At 32.9% G+C, this 21,258-nt stretch overlaps 1 protein-coding gene across 4 annotated transcripts in view; it reads right to left on the bottom strand.

Annotated features, from left to right (window-relative positions):
- LOC106719561 (ras GTPase-activating protein raskol) overlaps positions 1-21,258 on the bottom strand; it is a 132,978-nt gene that overhangs the window by 68,274 nt on the left and 43,446 nt on the right. For 3 of the 4 annotated variants that reach the window (XM_045686442.1, XM_045686440.1, XM_045686439.1), the window contains 2 exons: positions 18,709-18,738; positions 10,540-10,729 (listed from right to left, as the gene is read on the bottom strand). In XM_045686442.1, coding sequence (XP_045542398.1) covers positions 10,540-10,729; positions 18,709-18,738 — 220 coding nt within the window. The remainder of the gene's footprint in view (positions 1-10,539; positions 10,730-18,708; positions 18,739-21,258) is intronic. The other variant, XM_045686441.1, reaches the window with a different exon arrangement.

Raw genomic sequence — 21,258 nt, 5'->3', positions numbered from 1 at the left:
GTGTGGTCTAGCGTTGTCGTGAAGCAGCAGTGGCGTGGAGCGATTGACCAGCCTAGATTGTTTAGCCGATAGCTTTTCCATCATGGTTTGCAATTGCTGACAATAGACATCAGCCGTAATAGTCTGGCCAGATTTGAGAAAACTGTAATGAACAATACCGACACTAGTCCACCAAACGCTTACAAGTAACTTTTTGGGGTTAATTTTCGCTTGGAGCAGGATTTGGCTGGCTGGCCAGGATCCAACCATTGCGCTGAGCGCTTCCGATTATCGTAAAGAACCCATTTTTCATCACAGGTAATGATTCGGTTTAAAATACCTTCATTATTGTGCCGGTTTAGTAATGTAACGCAACAGTCGACGCGCGTTTGCCGGTTTGCTTCAGTCAATTCGTGAGGTACCCACCTTTCAAGCTTTTTAATCTTCCCAATTTGCTTCAAGTGAATTAAAACAGTTTTATCACTAACATCGCAGCCTGCAGCTAACTCGGACGTGGTTTGCGATGGATCCGCTTCCAAAATAGCCTTCAACTCTTCATTATCAACTTGAGTCTCAGGCCGTCCACGGGGCTTGTTTTGCAGATCGAAATTTCCAGAACGAAAACGTTGAACCAAAAACGAACTGTGTTTTCTTTTGCAACACGACCGCCATACTCATCATTCACCCTTCGAGTCGTTTCCGCAGCACTAGTGCCACCGTGGAACTCGTACTCGTAAATAATGCGATATTTTTAGTTTTCCATTGTGTAAAATGAGTGACGCAAACAGAAAAAAACAGAAGAAAAAAAACAAACGAATGACAGTCATCGAACCACAGATACATGAGTCTATAGCTGTACAAATTTGAATTTGGAATTCCTTACAAAAGAGGAGAAATTCGTGATTAAATTGGCCAGTACGAAAAACGCCAATTTCATATGTAAGGACCTAATATGTAGGAGAATAGGATCTTTCTACATAAACAATAACGCATCAATAAATCGTACTAACAAAAACGTATGCATCGGCCACTGACTTACAACGGGCGGAGCAATCCACTCGTCACACGACACTAAACATTAATGTATTTCTTTTTAATTTACGTAATCGTTTGGAAAACTGGCACAATTTCCATAATGCACTGATACGTCTCAGATCGACAACTTTCGCCAATACGCAGTTTCTCTCACTCGCTCGTTTGACGGGTTACAGATGACAGTTTTTTTAATCGTTATTAATAAGTATTACGAACGTTAATTACCACATCGATAGTAAAAGCACGTAAAAATGAAAGGATTCAATATGATGAAAGTCCGATAAAAAATATTATTATTTTTAAGGCAATGACAATATTTTTTTAATTTGGCAGTTTGTGTTTGTGACTACTCAGTCACAAAAATATTTTTTTTTTGTGACTGAGTAGTCACTGTTTGCCTTGAAGAGACATTAACAGCTTCACTGTGCTTGAGGTGGCCGAGCGTAGATAGCGCTTAGCCTAAACCTCGTTTAAGAGTAACTAGGCTCGAGGGCAACCCTCAGGAGCCTCGGCTCGGGCAAACAAAAAAAAAAAGAATTTCGTCTCGTATTTATAGTAGATGACATGATTACTATAATTACGGTGATGTTATCAATATTTTACTAACGATGGTTGTTTAACCAGAATGGGTGAGATGAGATGAAATTTACTCTAAAAGAATAACCTTGACCGAAAGCAATTTCTCAAGTTTGACACGAACAGATGGTCATGCCATCATGATCTTAACGTTTAAAAAAATATTCGTCATACATAATTTCTGAAAATATCAACAATTCGGGATTTAATTCAGGGTCACCAGATCTGAAGGCGAACCACCAATAATTGGGGTGTTGTATGTAAAAAATGTAACCTTATTTAATTACCTCGAATAACTCTACCATACTAGGAAAAGTGTTTTCATTGCGATAACAGTTAATACGCTGAACAGTTACTACTACTACTATAACGTTAAAAAGTATATTTTTAATAGGCCTAACAAACAGAATGTAAACGCGCTCTTCTAATTAGGGGAATATCCGAAATTGTTGCTAACACTTTCCACCGGAGATTAAACTAACCTAGAATGATTTGTAATAGGGCCAATTTTAGGTCTGTAATAAATCGCAATGTGAATTATTATATTAAAAATAGCAAACATTTTTAAGAACGGTTATCCCTCGCGTGACCGCATCGTGATTATCCACGAATGGTTTAGTTAAGACCATATCACTGTTAGATTCATAAACACCTTTGAAATACCGGAATCGATACACTATAAAGATCAGGAAGTGAATATAGCGGTAATCAGAGGTACGTACGATAGTTTTATGGAATTTGGCACGAAAAGCGATCGCATCACGACATATTTATGCAACGATCAATGACCACGAAAGTACTGAACGTTGCATAACTATACTATGAAATTGCTATTCGGAAAAACGGATTCCAAACTCAAATTCTATATCCCATAAGTGCGAAAAAATATCTGTATGTTATTTAATTCTTACAAATTTAATGAACGTTGCAATTTCAGACGTTTTCAAGACCCATTAAAACAATATGATGCAATTTAGTATTTGTATATTGATATTAAAAAAATTGAAAAAGAATTATTATTGAACGGAAACACAAGATTAAGACGAAATAAAACTAAGAATATTTTACGCAAACTCTAATAGTGAATTATAAAAACGAAAACTGACATCTACAGTGAAATGACAGTGACTTTCATCTTAAATTATTCTCTGCTTTGCATTGTTAATTAGAAATTAAAATCTGCATATACCCGAAAAAGTGAATTAAGAAGAGGTTAAGAACAATGGATGAGTCAGCAGTAATGACCATTATCTGTAATTAAATAAAGACAATTCAGTTTAAGCAATTAAGACTTAGTTTGAATGTGGCTCCTTGGCGCGACGCCTACATAGTATGAGTTTTATTGTAAGCTTATCGTATGTTCTTTTATTAATATTAGTTTATAATAGTTATTAATAATCGTAAATTTTTAACCTAATTGTGTTTCATATATGAATTTATGACTAAGCTTGCTCATTTTAATTTGATGACTAACAACCATATCCAACTTCTTTTCTAATGGTAGATGATTATTTTACTGCCAAACATTTTAAAGTAATAACCGAAAATCTAATTGTACGAACGCCTTGGCTATCAAGATATTCCTTATTTATTTATTTTTTTATTATAAAGTATTCTTTATTCATCAAAAGTTATCAGTTTCAAAAATATTTAAGTTTTTTTGATGAATTTTGTTAACATAAAAATTTCCTTAAAAAACATAAACATGTCGCAAAAAATATTTTTTTCTACACCTTCATAAATCGTGCAGTATGGGTAACACTAAGATCTTTAAGCTTAAAATATATGCAACGTGTATTGCGACATAAAAATATTTAAACAGTACAATAATGTATTTACATTGGTTTCACAAAGTCCAATAAATCATTAGGCAAATTACAAATTAAAAAAAATTAACTCAATTTCAACACCAACAACTTTTTCTACTAAGCTGTTTATAGTTAAATTTTGATTTCAATAGAATATAAATGAAAACTATGCTTTTTAATGTTACGTTTTATGTGTAGAATTTTTAAACTGCTTTTCGCTGTGACCTTTTCTTAGTATCAATAACTAATCCAATAAAATCACATTAGCAACACATCAACAAAACCTTACGATGTCTTTTGACCGCGCACTATACAGCTGATTTCTTATCACAATCACAACACAAACACGATTCAAATGCACAATTATAAACTAAAGTTCTAGAACACTCCACTTGTACTTTTGGCACAAAAGTAGTGTGTGCCTTGAACCGAATTACAAAAAAAGTTCTATTATTTATTTTTAATTTTTGAAAATCGAACGCAGATCAAAGACGGAGTGTACAGCCAGTCGGAAGCAGTGTAGCGCACTGTGGCTCGCGCGCCGCGTGCCTCGCGTCTGCCCGCGCCGCAGACGGAGAAATGTAGGGTTGTCAAATGTGTTCCTTATGATAATTACGCGTAATTTTCCGCTTTATAGAATTAAGAGTACGCCATCACTCTGTATTGAGGATACAACACATATATAAATTCGGTCACATCTAGTATTTGCACAGCAATCGCTTTATATAAGCTACTAGCTTTTACCCGCGACTCCGTCCGCGCGGAATAAAAAAAAAAGAAAAAGAAAACGGGGTAAAAATTATCCTATGTCCTTTTCCTGGTTCTAAGCTACCTGCCCACCAATTTTCAGTCAAATCGATTCAGCCGTTCTTGAGTTATAAATGGTGTAACTAACACGACTTTCTTTTATATATATAGATTATGCTAGTATTTAGCTTTTATATTTGCACATTTTTACCTATTACTACTAAACAATTTATTTTACCTTCACTATTATTATACTTTAAGAAACTTGATTCCTTAATTTTAAGAATTCTTTTTTCATTGTATTCCCGTTTAAACTAAGCTGATTATAACCTTTGAAATCAAAGATATAAGTAATTCAAAGTATTTTTATTATGAAATTAAACGTCATAAAAATAACGTAAGTGACAACCCTATCATTGTACACAAACAATAGAATAGTAGAGAGCAACGTCGCGCCGCCGCATCGCCTGATATGAACGAACCTACAAATGCACTTCTATCGAATATTGAAAACTCTGACTCAACACTACTAAAAGCTCAATTGTCTACTCTACACGAAGTATAACCCTTTCAAGTTCAAACGCGTGAATCATGTACGAGAGAAATGTATTGCGGATAGTTTTGTTTGTCTCATTGCAAATGTGGACATACTTTTTACATTGAATATTTTCTTTTAAAAATATATTTTTCATAGATTCGTAATTTGAATGTCAAAATGTTTCCGTTAAATAAATCCGTTCTCCGTTATTACTTTTTGCTTACGGAAAAAATGTAACGGGTATAATCTATAATAAATCAGCACTATAAAGTCCCAACTGAAATGTTGTGAGCGAATTGGCGACATCTTATGAAGAAATTATTAATAGGCATATAAACAACGAGCATTTATGAATGAAATTACGTTTCAAATAGCTTGTCGTAGTTATTACCTTGAACGAGCATTGTGTGAGTTGCTTGGCGGGTGAAGATAAGAGGAATTTCATTCAATCATTAATTAGAACGCAAAAAGCTGCGTGTTTAAAAGTACAATAATAGTAATTTAGTAACGTCGTTAAGAGGACAGGCAATTTAAAGAAATAAACATCTTTTGAAAAAAGTTTTTTCAGCGCCGGTAAAATTTAATTAAATCAGAGTTAACGATGTTTACGTTTTAACGTTTTTACAGTTTTAACGTTACTTTTTTCTCATTAATGGAAATCTTTTCACAGCTCTATTTCCTTGTATTACATTAAACATAACCATAATTTGTATTTCCAAGAAAAATTCAAGCAATTAAAACATAGACTTATTCTTTAATACATACTTATACTTCGCAAAGCTAAAAAAAAGCTAAAAAAAATAGTAGATTTATTTATATCCTTTCCTAAGCAATTTAACTTTAAAATACTCTAAATATATATAAAACGTAGAGCAGTGTAGATTTTAACTATGAAAATATCCGTAGCCTATGTTAACTCATATTTATTTACGAGACGTCCTCAGTCCTAAGGCCGCAGATAAAATATTCTTAGTTTCCGGACGCTGACTGCAACTTTCAAGAAAGTTCAATAACGACCACTAAAGTCTTAAATGTAAACTTGATCATGTCTTAAATGGAAACTTGATATCTCAGCAATGACTGTATAATTGAATATACAAATTGAAACCACATGTTTCTTATTCGTTTGTGTTGTAACATTTAACCATGAATTTCCACTACCGAAAAACAAATTGATATCCCTTATACTCTATTTGACAAAACGGATATAACAACATGTTCTTATACAGGGATTTCAACATTGCAAACTCACATTTTTAGCTGATTTTTCACTATAATCTGTGAACTATTATCTACCCTTGTTTCTGACTAAGCTTCGATACTACGAATTCTGTCTCCGGATTCCATTAGAAAGCAGAATAACATTGACGCAGTACACTGTTAACGTATTTTGAGAAGACATGAGCTTTCCCATGTTTTCAGTTTATGTTTAAGTGGGAAAGAAATACAAGTAAAATTATATTCCTTTCGAAACAAAGGGGACGCCACAGGCTAACGGACATGGTTTAAATTATTATATCCTACTTGTCTGCGGATGTTAGTTACATTTATTTATTCTAGCTAATGTTTCTGAATAAATGAAACTAAAAGACTAACTGCCGCACTTAAAGTTAATCTTAATAATATTATAATTGCGAATGTTTGGATGTATTGATAGATGTTTGTTAGAAGGTATCTCCCGAACGGCTCAACGTATCTCGATGAAATTTGGCATAGTGTGGAAGAACACATAGGCTCCTAATTAAGTTTTTGAATTACGCGCGGACGTAGTCGCAGGCGACAGCTAGTTATATAAATAGAGCTTTAGTGTAATTTATAAATCTACAACATTGAGCTTGACTCTTGAGTGCTGCAGTAAAATTCCTACGCATTCTGAACTACAATTACTTTGTAGGACACACTTTCTTATTCGTTATTTTGTATTTGTTATTTTCTTTAGTATTAAATCAATCGGGAACATCAAACCGTACTTATTTTAAGCGGACGTACACATGTATACTAAACAGTATATGCGAATTAACATTCAGGCCGTGCACGAACCGCCTAACAGAGACGGCGGTAAGTCAAGCATCTTACTTCCCTATTAGTCCCACCTGTGACTCAGGTTTCGAGTTAAATGTCAAATCAAAGGCATCGCCCTCTGTATTGAAAACAAATTTTAATGCATCATTTAATTTCTTTTAAAGATTCCGCGACGCTTTTGGTTTATTGTAATTTGCTTTCTTAACGACCTGTTTTTTATTATATTGTATTGTAGATTTTATTTCTAGGCTATACTTAAACTACATGATTACGGTTTACTAACCATATTATTTATACTTCACACATAATAGCGTTTATTACTAGTTCGTCACTAAATTTTGTAATGAAATCCTTGTAAGTGCTATTTTAGAATAACTTTTCGTCGCCAGAACGGTACGTGATCTATTTTCAATACGTCACTCGACACCATCTATTCGTAAGTAGCGAACATCGTTTTTAAATAAAAGAAAATCAACTTGACTTAGGTACTTTAATCAGGGAGCTTTAAAGATCAGATAAATCAGATAAAGACAATTTTAAATTATTCTAGAAGTATTTTTTAATTTGCTATTACAATATGGAATTGATGCCGAAAATGTAAGCAAAAGAATTAGATCCGTTTTCGTCCATGTATTTTATTTTTATTAATAAACATTAGCTTAGCGATATATGTATACATACTTAAACAAACAATAAAAATAAATGTAAAATCAAAGCATCAAAGTACTCAGAAATGTAAACATCACTTTGCTCTAATATCTTATTCATCCCGAATAAGTTAAAAGTGCCGTTTCCTCTGTTTCTAACTTCCTTTTCATTGATTTCTCGAGATGTATTTTTAGACTAGAATCGAGTGAAATAACCGTTTCCTGTAGCAGCAACAATTTTGTGTGCTACTTCAATTAATCTCACACATGGTTCAAACTTTTACTTTAGTGATTAATCATGTAACTTTTATAATCTATATATATAAAAGAAAGTCGTGTTAGTTACACTATTTATAACTCAAGAACGGCTGAATCGATTTGACTGAAAATTGGTGGGCAGGTAGCTTAGAACCAGGAAATGGACATAGGATTTTTACCCCGTTTTCTATTATTTATTCCGCGCGGACGGAGTCGCGGGTAAAAGCTAGTTAATTCTAAATGACTTGTAGTATTTGTTAAAGACCTTCGGAATTAGGATCAGTCCGGTCATCTTCGATCGTTCTTTAATTAGAAAAGGGTAACCCGATGACCGTGACAATACTTGTTGAAGTGTGCGTACATATTCATTTTCCCGATAAACTGAGAAGTCACAAGCATAATGTCTGCGTATTAAAAGGAATACAATGAACATTGCGGTTTTCTGATTAACATACAACAATATGGTTTGCATAGATTTGGTCGATTACTCATCGTGCAGTCAGTAGGTAAACTGGCGGTATCTCTGCCGGCCGGCGGAGGACGGGAGCCATATCAATTAAAAACGGCACACCCGTAATTGTTCTCGTTTTAGCTCCATTGCGCCAGACTAAGCGACAGCGTCAATTGTCGTATACTATGCATTTAAAATTGTACATGATATTCTCTTTTTCAATGGGTTATCAATGGTTTTTTCTTTCGCAAATTAATAATTTTACTCAATTTGTGACGACCAAAGGACTTTAAAGTAAACGCTACGTTTGGGCTAAAGATATCGCGTGTATTTTCTGACTCACGACGTAATGTACGTAATGAATAAAACTAAAACATATCTATAATACTATACTATGATTAAATAGATTTAATTATTTACATTGAATAGGCTCCGAAACTACTGAATCGATTTGAAAAATTCTTTCACACTTAGGAAGCTATACTATCCCCGGGTGACTTAGACTTTATTTAAACGAAGTTGCGGGGAAAAGCTAGTTAATAATGTTTTGAAAGTTCCATATTACACTGAACGAAAAAATATATACGTGATTTTAATTAGGAGGGAGAGGGGGGTTAGACGAAATCCTAACCAGATACCACTAGAGGGGGTGGAGGTAAAAAAGTTTTTAAAACCATCACATGATTCAGTTTCTGTTTAACTGTGGTAAGTAAATTATGCTTAAAACTAATGCATTCATGACAAAACTGTTCCCGAGGACGTTGAATAAGGTACCAAGTATGCGTCCGGGAGTCGGGAGTGCAGTAAAAAGCAGGCAATAATCGATTGGAGCCGGATGGGTGCGCGCGCGACGCGACGCCTCGATACGGTGGCCGGCCATGGCTTCCTTACAATATTTATGTCCGTTCTGCTTTCCCCAAACAGTGCCCTACAACTCCGCCACTACGGAGACAATTTATTGTTTGTATTTGGAAAAAGGGATTAAAAAATGGTAATAAAAACAAAATTTAAATATGTCTTTTTCAGCATCGAGCAAAAAGGAACATAATAGACTTAATTTAAAAAACAAAAAATATCCGACTAACAGCTCTTAACCTCTAAAAGATAAAATAGGCTACAATTGGCTGCATCTTCAAACGAATATTTTAAAATTTTGAATTCAAATAAAATAAATTTTTGTGTTTTATGTAACGATTTTTCGTTTTGGAACATACTCGAAAACATCGAAAAAAATATTCAGAAATGGTAAAATAAATTTGGTGAGTGAGATTCGAATGCGTTTTTCACTAATTAGTAATTATATTTCTTCCCACTTCATGAGTTGTGTGCCAATGTAATATACACAATAAACGTATAAATATTACCCTCCTCTCAATTGGATAAAAAAGGCCCATTAAACATACCATTTGTAAACAAGATAAATAAGTACTAAATTCTTAAACACCTAATCTAAATTAAAGAAAAAAGACATAGATTTCGCCATTTTAGTACATCATTATTTAGTACATCTGAACGCTGTGTCGGAAGTATTATGGTCACCCTAGTCAGAGCTAATGACACCCTGTAACAATTTAAAAAACACGTCACTCTACTTAAGAACACCGTACTGCAATTAGCGTTTGAATACCTAAAAATGCTTAGTAACAAAAACATTCGATGTGAAACCTCAGAGACAATTTAAATATCCCCGTTTAAAATAGTTAATTACCTGAATATTTTTGTTAGTGAGATTATTTAAAAAGCTTAAAAAGCAGATACTGTTCATTTCATCGATATTATCATTGAATATAGTTTATTACATTATTAAAACATATTTTCATGATTTTAAAGCGAAATGTAATGAAATCACCTGTACATCTGACAAAAACTCTCAACATAAGGTATGAAATAGAAGTGACTAGTGCTTGGAATTATAAATACGGAAGACATAAAACTACGACTCAACAAGCCAGACTACAACGTCGTATTCGAGTCACATTTCTGAGTAAGTACATACAAATGTCTAGCTGTAGTTTTGAACAGATATCCTTCCGTCTGAAGAGTCCTTACAAAAGATTTTTTTAAATAAGGCATCTCCGCATCGTCTGAAAATACTGCTGGTTTTCCTCGCTCGAATACCGACTAACCGACTATAATGAAGTGGCAGACATCTTTTATATTCAGTTCTTTAAAAAACCTCTATTTTTCATTTATGTAAAATAATTCCTATTATACTACTACATAAAAACAAGCTAATAGACGTATTTAAGTAAAAATTATTATACAATATTAATTTTTTTTCACTAATATTTATAATTACGTGTTTTATTAAAAAAAAAAAAACTAGTGTCGCCATCTATCCTGAACTAGCTAAATTTCATCTAACTTGAGTATGTATAGTTTTAGCTATTCGACGCTAGATGGCACTACGAACAAAATGAAGGAATCATCCGTCAATTAAAATGCCCTCTCTATTAAGTAATTAATAAAAAAGCTTACCTTGAACGGGCACAGCTCGTAAAGACACGGCATCTTCTTCGATTTCGTCTTCAACTTCCTCCTCGGTGATAGATGGTGGTGCTGCCCAGCATCGCAATCGTACTCCAGCGGTTCCCGCGTTCGAGCCGGCATCTATTCTTACCCGAGGCAGACTTCGAGTTGAATATTCCCCATTGTTATTCGTTGATTGCTGTCGACAATGAACACATTTGTTAATTCTTACGATAAAATAATTATCAACAACGTTGTATCTTATTTTATTCCTTTGATATTTAACATTAAATATTTCTGTACGATTATTGTATTTATTGCCCTTATAAAAAACATGCAATTCTCAAACAAACTCAGGAAGCAACGAGCGGGTAACAGTATCGCTTGCGACATGAAAACAAAATTAGCTCGTTTCATGTGTCAAACATGTTTTTATAAAACTCAGAGTCATTTATTGGTCAATTAAACAACCCCTCAGTGTAGATTTTTCTGACCAAGGCAATAACTTTAAAGTTTAATACGAGCTGCTGTCAAAAGGTTAATAAAACCGCAAATGAATCATGTTATGAATATCAGAAAATAATGGTGACGACTCCTTTTTGTCTCTTGTCTTCTCGGGTCACAGTTTGTTTTTTCCTTAAGTATAACACTGCTTAGTGAACTAAATTATGCAAATTCAACCGGATTTAATGCAAATAATTAAATATATTTCAGCATTTACTTAATTTCAACCGACTTTGACATTTATAAAAAAAAACTAAGCTTTAAGACTATAAAATTTAATTTTGATCCACAATCAATAGAATATGCTTACAAATTTTAATATCAAAGACACTGTTTATGAAAGCTGTGTGTTCAAATTTGAAAGTCAGGATGATGAAATTTGGAATTTGGGTTTCACATTAATATTTGAAACTAGCTTTTTCCCGCGACTCAAAAAAAAAAACGGGGTAAAAATTATCCTATGTCCTATTCCTGGTTCTAAGCTACCTGCTCACCAATTTTCAGTCAAATCGATTCAGCCGTTCTTGAGTTATAAATGGTGTAACTAACACGACTTTCTTTTATATATATAGATATAGATTAAAAACATTGTTCGACGGATGTGAATCTTTATGAATACTATAAGGACTATGTATGTATATAGTATATAAATGTATATAATATGTAAGACTAGCTTTTACCCGCGACTCCGTCCGCGCGGAATAGAAAATAGAAAACGGGGTAAAAATTATCCTATGTCCGTTTCCTGGTTCTAAGCTTCCTGCCCACCAATTTTCAGTCAAATTTATTCAGCCGTTCTTGAGTTATAAATAGTGTAACTAACACGACTTTCTTTTATATATATATAGATTTGTATTAAACTAGGTTAAATAATACGAAGATGTTTCTATGGTAAAATTGTTAACAGTGACAACAGATATCGTATTATACAAATAATCGTGAACGAAGGCAACTTCAGGAACTAATATCGTGATCGTGAAGAGAACCACGACTTTATTCTAAAAGAGAAAGATTACAAATATCCAACATTAGAAATTATTTTAACAAAAAAAGTTCAACATTTAAGGTCAAAGCAAATTAATATGACTTGGTGTTACACGCTATGTTGCTGAATTCACAAGGCGATGCAATAAGAAATGGATGACCAGAATAAGTCATTAGGAGTAATGAAGGAGTTATGACATTAAGGGTTCCATTAATAGTTGTGTGTAGTCGATCCCTGCAGTGTAATTACTGTTGTTGTGCTGGGAGTAGTGCAACCGCTTGCAATGCGTGCGAAACAAATTAAGCAACTCTCGAGTGACATTATTGGCAGATGTGTAATTACACAAGTAATTACTTAGTGCCGCTATAAACGAACTACCTAATAGCAGATTTTTAGACGGTTGTAAATTGCGGTTCGTTTATAGCGAATTTTGTAAACTGATGCGATTTGACTTCAACAGTTGACATTTTCTTAAATTGAAAAAAAACAAGCTTTGGTAATCCAATAAATAGTTTAATTTCTATAAATCCCTTTGAAAATACCTTTGAAGTAATCATTCCGAGTGTTTAATAAATATTAAACTTATTTTATTCTTAGAATTACAAAAAATCATTTATTGTATAATTTGTTTTATGTAACATTTAACACAATATGACATATAAAGAAATGTTATAGATTCTTTACAAGATATAAGTTCAAGTTTACGATAATGACTAAAGCCTTAAGAATGGATTGTTTCTCACGTGTTCTCAATTGACCAGTCACCTGACACCATGTGGATTGATCATGAACGATATAGATTTTAAAAGAATAGAAAGAAATTTAGAATTTTTAGCTAGCGTCAATATTAGATGCTAGTTTTCCTTTCGTTTCTTATATAAACCAGTAAACTTTCGCAATGAAATTGATTATAGGACAGAAGAGGTCAGCTTTTAATTTCGATAAAACAAATTTTGATTATGTGCCAACATCACAAATTAACATAAATATATAAAATGTCACCATAACATAATATATTCAGAATATAATTTAACGCTTAGCAAACCGTGAGTTCTAAAAGTGTGTTGTACCCGTTTAAATCGAGAGATAATGACATGCTTTTAAATAGCTAAATGTTACACCATAGGTTTCTGGTCGACCATTTTTAAGAAGTAAAAATAATAGTAATTTATTATTTTTCTACAAAAGTGAATTATGCTGGGGCACATCAGGTGCTGTTTATTTTGATATACATAACTATAATCATTTTAAGGCAGAAGGGCGAACGTGAAAGTAGGTTATATTTTAAAGATTATAAATCACCAGTTGAATGCTAAAGTTGTTTTTTAATATTAAATAAAAAAAAGTTACGAAACACAACCAAACATGTTTCGTAACAAGGGTCGACCAGTATGCCTTGAACTCTGAAGACGGCGAATTGTTTCCAAGATAACAGGTATAGCTTTCATCTGTGGCTATTTTAGAAAAATACAGGTAGCAAATACAAACCGCGTAGATGGAGAATACAGAAAGGAGAGGAGAGAACAGCAAATAAACATTCACCAACGACTTTTGTTTTGTCTAGAAAGTTTCAAAGTTGTATAGATAATTTTAAACATTTGTAATATTTCAATTATGTTGAGAGTCAATCAAGTTATAAAATATAGCACAAACATGCATGTTACGAATGTATGTGTAGTATATAGTCAGACAAGTTCCCATTTAACAAAAAGACGAAAGTCCTAATTAGCTTCACAACATCCGACTCATCGAGTGTGACCCACTTACAAGAAGTTGAGAAGACGAGATGCATACAGCATAAACAAGCGTCCGACAACACGTCCGCATATAGACATCTATAAAAAGCCCCAAAAAATGATCGCACATTACCACAGATAAAAAACTTACGACGACCCCATATAAATTGAAATCACATAATGATTCATCTGTTCGGATTGTTTAGATAAAATATTAACTACCGAGGCCCAAAACTATAATGTTTACGTTAACTATCCAAGTAAAGATATATTTTAGTTAAAATTAGACTGTAATTACACATTGTTTCTTTGTTCATTTAAATTTATGAGTGGAATTGTTTTAGTTAGATATAAAAGGGAACACATTATTGAATGACGTCACCGACTCAACATTTCGTGTCGTCATCGGGACCAAAACAATTGCTGCAAAAACTTGTTAACGCTTGTAAGAGAATACGAGTATCATCCCAATGTAGCTTGTTGGAGACTTGATAAAATTAAGGGCGATGTAAATTTTAGCTTAAGTTATTAAAAAGTAAGTATTTAACTAATTACTCCTAATTTCCATTCGATTTAAACCAATATTTAAACTTACGTAAACTTGAAGAGTGTAATCGCTTCCCAGTTTTACTTACAACATAGTTTTTTTTATGCAAATTGTGTAAGCAAATATGAAACCAGTATAGTGTGATAAGCTGAGATCAGGTTTGAGCTCATTCTTAATGGCTATTATTTATTTAATAGTCAACTTTACTTCTATATGTAAAATCACACAATCATTATATAATCTAGATGTACATTTTTCTGTTTATTCGTTTATTAAGCCGTTATTTGAATAAGTTATAAATTATGTAAGCTTTCTGAACTTTAAAATACATATATATTCATAACTTCGACATTTCTGTTAAAATTAAGCCAAAATAAACTGGTTCTTTCTTTTCCTTCGTTTTTTTTTAATACTTATGGAACAATTTCAGTTTTATCTCCTAATAAAAAATTATTATCTGTGCAACGTTTAGATTAGTTACGATGCTGTTCTTGGAAACTGCAAAGATACAAAAACACACACTGTTATTATTAATTCACTTTATTAATGTACTAAATATAACACATCAGAAAATTACGTCACGCTCGAGGAATATGCAGACAAAAACTTGTCCACAAATTAATTACGCATGCTTTGGGCAGATGCCACTTCGACCCGGCCAAGGACTACACGCGCCGCATTCTCTTCTCTGAACAACAGAATTATTCATGCCAGTAATAACAATTTTTAATATTAATATTATACAGGACTATAGGAATTATTTAACATCAATGGACCGCACAAAAAATACTTCAAACTGATTGGAAATTGTAAAACTTTAAAAACTGGTATCCAAATTAAATAAAATATTAATCTCCAAAATTCAGCTTAAAAAACTAAAAATATTATTATGAAATAACAACACATTGTTGTGATAAAGCATTTAACATCAACTTTAGAAATATAACGAGTGAATCAAAGCAATGAGTTCGGATAAAAGGAGTCTAACAGGACAGTCGTTGTATTTCTAATGAATCCGTGTCCGTTACAGCTATATTAAATATACAAGTAAGTATGTACATTTGATACCGTTACTATTCTAACATCGGTATGGGTGCGGATTTTAAACTTGTCGAAGGTATTTATTGAAGAGAGATCAATGTGTTTCTAAGTTTACGCCTCGCCTACATTATCAAAAACAATGTTAGTACCATCTCTTTGTATGGTAATGTGCTTGTAGATGCTCACACGCCTCCGTCAGTGTCTGTTGCCAAGTGTCTTCTAAACCTTTAGGAATCACTATTCTAAGATACATCATAATTTGCAAATTATGCTAAAGTATGCACTTTCTTTGTACGAAAAAAAAGTTAGGAAGCTTGTTCTAATGTTTGAGAAAGTTTTTGATTTAAATTTTTAAATGTTGTATGTTGAAATAACATTCCTAAAACAAAATTTCACCACGGTTCAGATTTATTCTTGAAGGGAAGAATTCAGAGCTTGGTACCATATTGATGTTTTTTAGAAGTGATTTTAAGATAAATTAACTTTTAAAATTTTTTGTAATTGACAGATGAGATAGCCTTTTAATTAATTTCGCATTAAAAATACCACAGTTCAAAATTTAATTAATATGCATAAATTACTCCTCAATGCAGCAGTTAACTTCTTTTGGTAATACCAACCAGTTTTTATTGCAGAGGGTGCAGAACAATATGGATTGTTTTTAGAGATATCTATTAACCAGTAGACCTTAGTTTCCCGTTTTAAACTTAAGAACGTCATAATGACAAAGTGAAAACCACTCAAAAAAAGTACAAATACTACGTAAGAATTGAATATAGAATGCGACAGGTACAAATTATCACGTCTAATAAATCTGATAACAGTTTTAATTATGTTTCTAGTTCGGGAGTAGGAAATGGTGATCGCATTAAGATAGAAAAGCTTTTAAATCTAAAACCACTTCGTAATAACAAGCTTATATAAGGCATGTTTTAAAATAGGCACAATAATGCAAGAGTACGAAAATAGAAGCAAGCCAATGCGATGCAGTGGTTAATAAAAGAGACGGTCACTCGATATTCAAGAGACACATTGACTATCTACGAGTGCTGTGCCCACAATTCACGGTCCTTTATTGTTTTATTGTCGATTGAATCAAAGAGGCTTTATTCAATCGGGGCTGTTATTTTATTTTACTACGCCATGAAGAATATTTTATAAGGGCGTTGTGTCGCCATAAAGGGTGAATTCAACTGCGAGGATTATCGGCGGTTTCTTCCATGTTTGGAAAATGTAACATCAGTTTTATGTTTCGTAGTGGCTTTTATTTCATTAATGAGCGATAAGCTTACATTTTAAGTTAAGTAACCGTTTTCTTAGGCTAATCTTATAACTTCACCCAAATGTATAACTATCCAAAAATATATCGTCATCCATTTTCCTTGTACGTGAGGAAAATGAGATAACAATATGACATATGTTATGTACACATGTTTGGGCAATGAAAACTCACGAGGAGTAAATTACATATTCAAAATACGTGGTTTACTGAACTTAACAAAGCAAAAGGTAAATATAATCGCCTTTTGAACGCGAGTTCAGCGACACCGTTGGAAATGAGTCAGAGCGGTTCGCTCAAATACACTTGCAGTATTATGATAAATTGACTGTTAACAGTTGAAATATTTTAACCTTCTAACCCAGGGCCGGACTAACAGATGCTATTGGTTTCATTTTCAATCGTGGTGTAAATAAACTTAGCGGCCGATGAAACTATAGAGTACTAGATGTGTATTATACTCGTACATTATATGTATGTACATTATAAAAGGATTTAGTATTGATACGCATAAGTATATACTATAAGATATAGAATCCAACTACACACACACACATAGAGCAAGTAAAACTCATAAGGAAATTCAGATTCCCAGGAACGAGATGCTTATTACAAGTTGACCTGATAAAATTAATTGACAAATGTCGTATGGTGTTATCACTTGAAGTAAAGTTAATTGGAAGAGATCCATTAATTAATAACAGTCATGTACACAAATATCGCATACATGCTTGTTTATTGCAATATTAAATGGGGCATGGAATTTCTTATACTGAATTGTAAGAAAATTAAATTAAATTATTTTTTTATTTATTACGCTTTAAAAATCGCAAGCTTTGCTACAAACCAGTTATAAAAATATCGCTAAGTGAATATATCGACACAGTGAGTGCGATTTATTATCACAAAGATGGACATAAACCTGCTCTATTGTTTTAAAATTACAGTAAAAATAAAATTGCAAGGATATTTTTGGTCTGAAAATAAAACTGTCCAGAACTTTACTTATAGACATGAAAGAAGTTGCATGGCATAAGGTCGTAAAGCTATCAGTATTGGAATGATATTAATTTGCTAGATCTTGAAAGAATGATTGCATTGCAAAGTTGAAGTAGGTAAAATTTATTTTTCCGTACATATAAGAGTTGTGTGTATAATACGAATATGTAATATTTAACACAGTTGCCTAGATTAACAATGTTTAGGTAAAGCATAAAAGCTACCTTAATATGCTGCATGGTTAAAAATAAATTACAGTTGATACTTCTCAGTACTCAGTACTACGATTTTTTATATATTTAAAAATCTGGTGTCACGCCATTTGCTGGATGATGAAAAAAAAATGTATATTAAGTTTGATGTTATTAAATCACACAAGGCATTTGGCGGTTGAAGTTCGCCGTGGTCCGGCGCACATGGCCGCCATTACAGAGAATGTTCCCATTTGAGTACGACGCCATGCGCCATATGGACAACGCTTCCAAGAATCGGAAAATCAAATATACAATAACAAAATTGTACGCAACTCGCTTTATTTACGTCTGTACATGATCCGCACTGTCGCCATTTAAATGTAAGTTTATCGTTTTCAATTCCAACCCTTATGGTATTGTGGTCATTATGTTTAGAGTGTGTAGTTTAGAGTTAGCTGTGTTCCTCCATTATCACACATGTCTATGGAGGAGTCACATATCTATTACAAAGCCTCATAAGTATATATGTCCGTAAACCATAAAATTGTACGACACTAAACTATTTATATAGTTAGATAATTAACCTTAGTATTGCAAAAAGATATTATATTTCAATCTTTTAGTTCTTAATATCGACGTAAAAAGCTGACTTTTAGTAATTACAGGCATTATTTACTGTCATAGTACGAGAATAAAGATGTCATATTATGAGAAACATTGATTTAAATACAATGAAAGGGAGAAAATGATCACGCAATACAAAACATCATTATAATGAAAATGCGGAATAAAATAAAACTTGGCACATTGCTATAACTTAAATTGTTTAGTATCAAACAGACAAATTTAATGATATTTCACAACGAACTCAACACTCACAGAACTAATCTTACCTTTCGATCCACATAGAATCCTGGGAACGACTGTCCGTTTGCGTGTAACAAGAAAAATAAAAGATTAATATGCATATAAGTTATTCGATTAATCTGTATTGTAATAAAGCATGTATTTATTATTTTGTAATTGTGGTAGATTTCAGTAGTTATTCTTGTTTAAATTACGTTCTACATAAAATATTACAATTGGTATTTAAACATAGAGGAGTCTAAATAAAAAAACTCAGATAAGATCTTGTTAATAGCAACTTCTAATTGGAGTAGGAAGAAGTGTGAATGGGGAACATCGACACACTTCAGCTCGAGTATGTGCTGGTTAAAACATCATTCATCTTCCAAAGCGGAACAGTCACTTGCTGTTTCCGTTCTCATTGTTTGAAGACATCCTGCTTTGGGGCACACGTAGGTGTACTTTTGCTGAGCTCAATTTGGACAAGGTACCACAAAGGCGCAATTATTAAGATACATAAATTCGATCGCAAAAGCTATAGGAAAAAAGTAATATTACAGCAGTAAGTATTACTCGTATTATGGGTATTACCCTTAGGAAACTTATTTCCTGTTAAAAAAAAGAAAACTCTATTCAATAAAAACTTCGAGAATGAGTTTTAGTAAATTATTTATAATTATTTCATACAGTTGTTTTAATAAGACGAACTGAACTTTCTTCGAATCAAAATTAATGAAGAGCAATACGTAAAATTCATAAAAATCGACCCAGACAATGCAGACTAAAACATTTGCCCAGACTTGGAAATGTTTACCATAATAAGTTCCAGCGAACCGGTGACGCAACACACCTGATTCCGTTCACCCGTAATTATAGTAATAATGATAATCAGAACTCAAACAGTGCGCGATGCTCTGAGAGACCGCACGCATACGTCTGACACTTAAACGCACTTTCACTCGCATGATTAGGGTTAACCGGTCCCTGGGCACAAACACTTCCATCGGCTTTTCACCGTATATCGGTCACATTTTTAAAGAAAATGCCAGCTAGACGTCAATCGTCAGCTTTCTAAGAACTTAATTTTCTGGCTCGCGCTTATGATTGACATTGAAACACACATTCGATAAATATTGTCTAAGGAGTGCTTTATATGCGACTAATCTGTAATCAAATAACTTATTACTACGTTCCTTACGTGATTTACTTAATAACTTATTGTTGAGACATTACATAACAAACTATATCATTTATTACTAAGAAAGAAATACATCAGCAACGGCACGCAAACTCATCAGACGAAACGCGGAATTGCTGCCACTTCTCGCCTGTCTTCTGTGTGGTCTTGGTATTTTACTGGTTGACTCTGCCCATTCGTGCACCCAACAAATATTGTTGTTGCGGAATCTACCACTGTTAATTATTATGTCCAGTTAAACCTTGTCTCAAATAATATTAAATTGGAAAAAAAACGTTAACATGTTTTGTTGATAATGTCTAAAGATTTCAATATTAAATTATCTTTAAACATTGAATTGTTTATCACATCAACATCTTCCTGCCCTTTACCCTACGGAGGTTCACCATAAATACAAGTATTCCTTAGTACAGTATACTATTAGATTACACGGTGTAAGTGCACGCTCACGACCTGACGGCTACGCCCATTAGCACAACGTTCCGGAACGAGTAATCTTAATGACATCCGTGCTATTTTGGAATTTGTAGGGATTACTTCCTAAATGATCACATTATCGTCTTACCGCTAAATTACTTGTATACCTAAAATTATTTTAGCATCAATTATCAGTTACTTGTAAAACTTACTGTTTACTTAAAAATGTTCTGATATTCTTACTCAAATCCTATCAATATAATAAACCAGTGACAATCTAAAACAATTAAGTGCAATAAAAATTATCACTTGAAATAAAGCTTACGTTAGACAGTTAACTAGCAATCATCACGTTGAGAAATTACTTGCATTATCCGATTCAGTCATTCAAAGAGGCGATGAAAACAAAACAAGTTAAGTTAACAAGCTTATGAAAGCGTAACTAACAAATCAAAACAATGATCGGAATCGACAATGACAAAAAGTTAAGAATAGTGTCAACATTAAAAAATCATCAACCTTGTTCCTATGGAGGTCGGCACAATGAGTATACTATATACTCTTCCTTCATCTCCTGGCACCTCTATCGGATGTCATATCTGAATTAACTCCCTTTTTACGCATATCCTTTTTTCACATATAAGTAAAAAATATTTTTTATTATATTTTGATCTATAAATAGCTATGTCTGACAATTAACAAGCGGTTAAGGACAAACTTAATTTACTTACCGTGGGTTTCTGAGACAAAAATACCCGTTTAAACTATACCGTTATTTCTGTTTTCTAAAAAATAATGACAGAAGTGACGATATGTTTTCTACAGAGATTTTGGTCTCAGAAACCAACGTCTAGAGAAGTATCATTGTAAACAAACAGATAAACATATATTTACCTTTATGAAATGATTTGCGTGTAATGTTGAATGTGAATTGAGAACGAGTATAGCACATACTACAGTTCACGCTCTATTGAAATCATAT

This window comes from Papilio machaon, chromosome 3, assembly GCF_912999745.1.
Source record: "Papilio machaon chromosome 3, ilPapMach1.1, whole genome shotgun sequence".
Taxonomy (NCBI): Eukaryota; Metazoa; Arthropoda; class Insecta; order Lepidoptera; family Papilionidae; genus Papilio; species Papilio machaon.
This window is presented reverse-complemented; position numbering and strand designations above follow the sequence as displayed.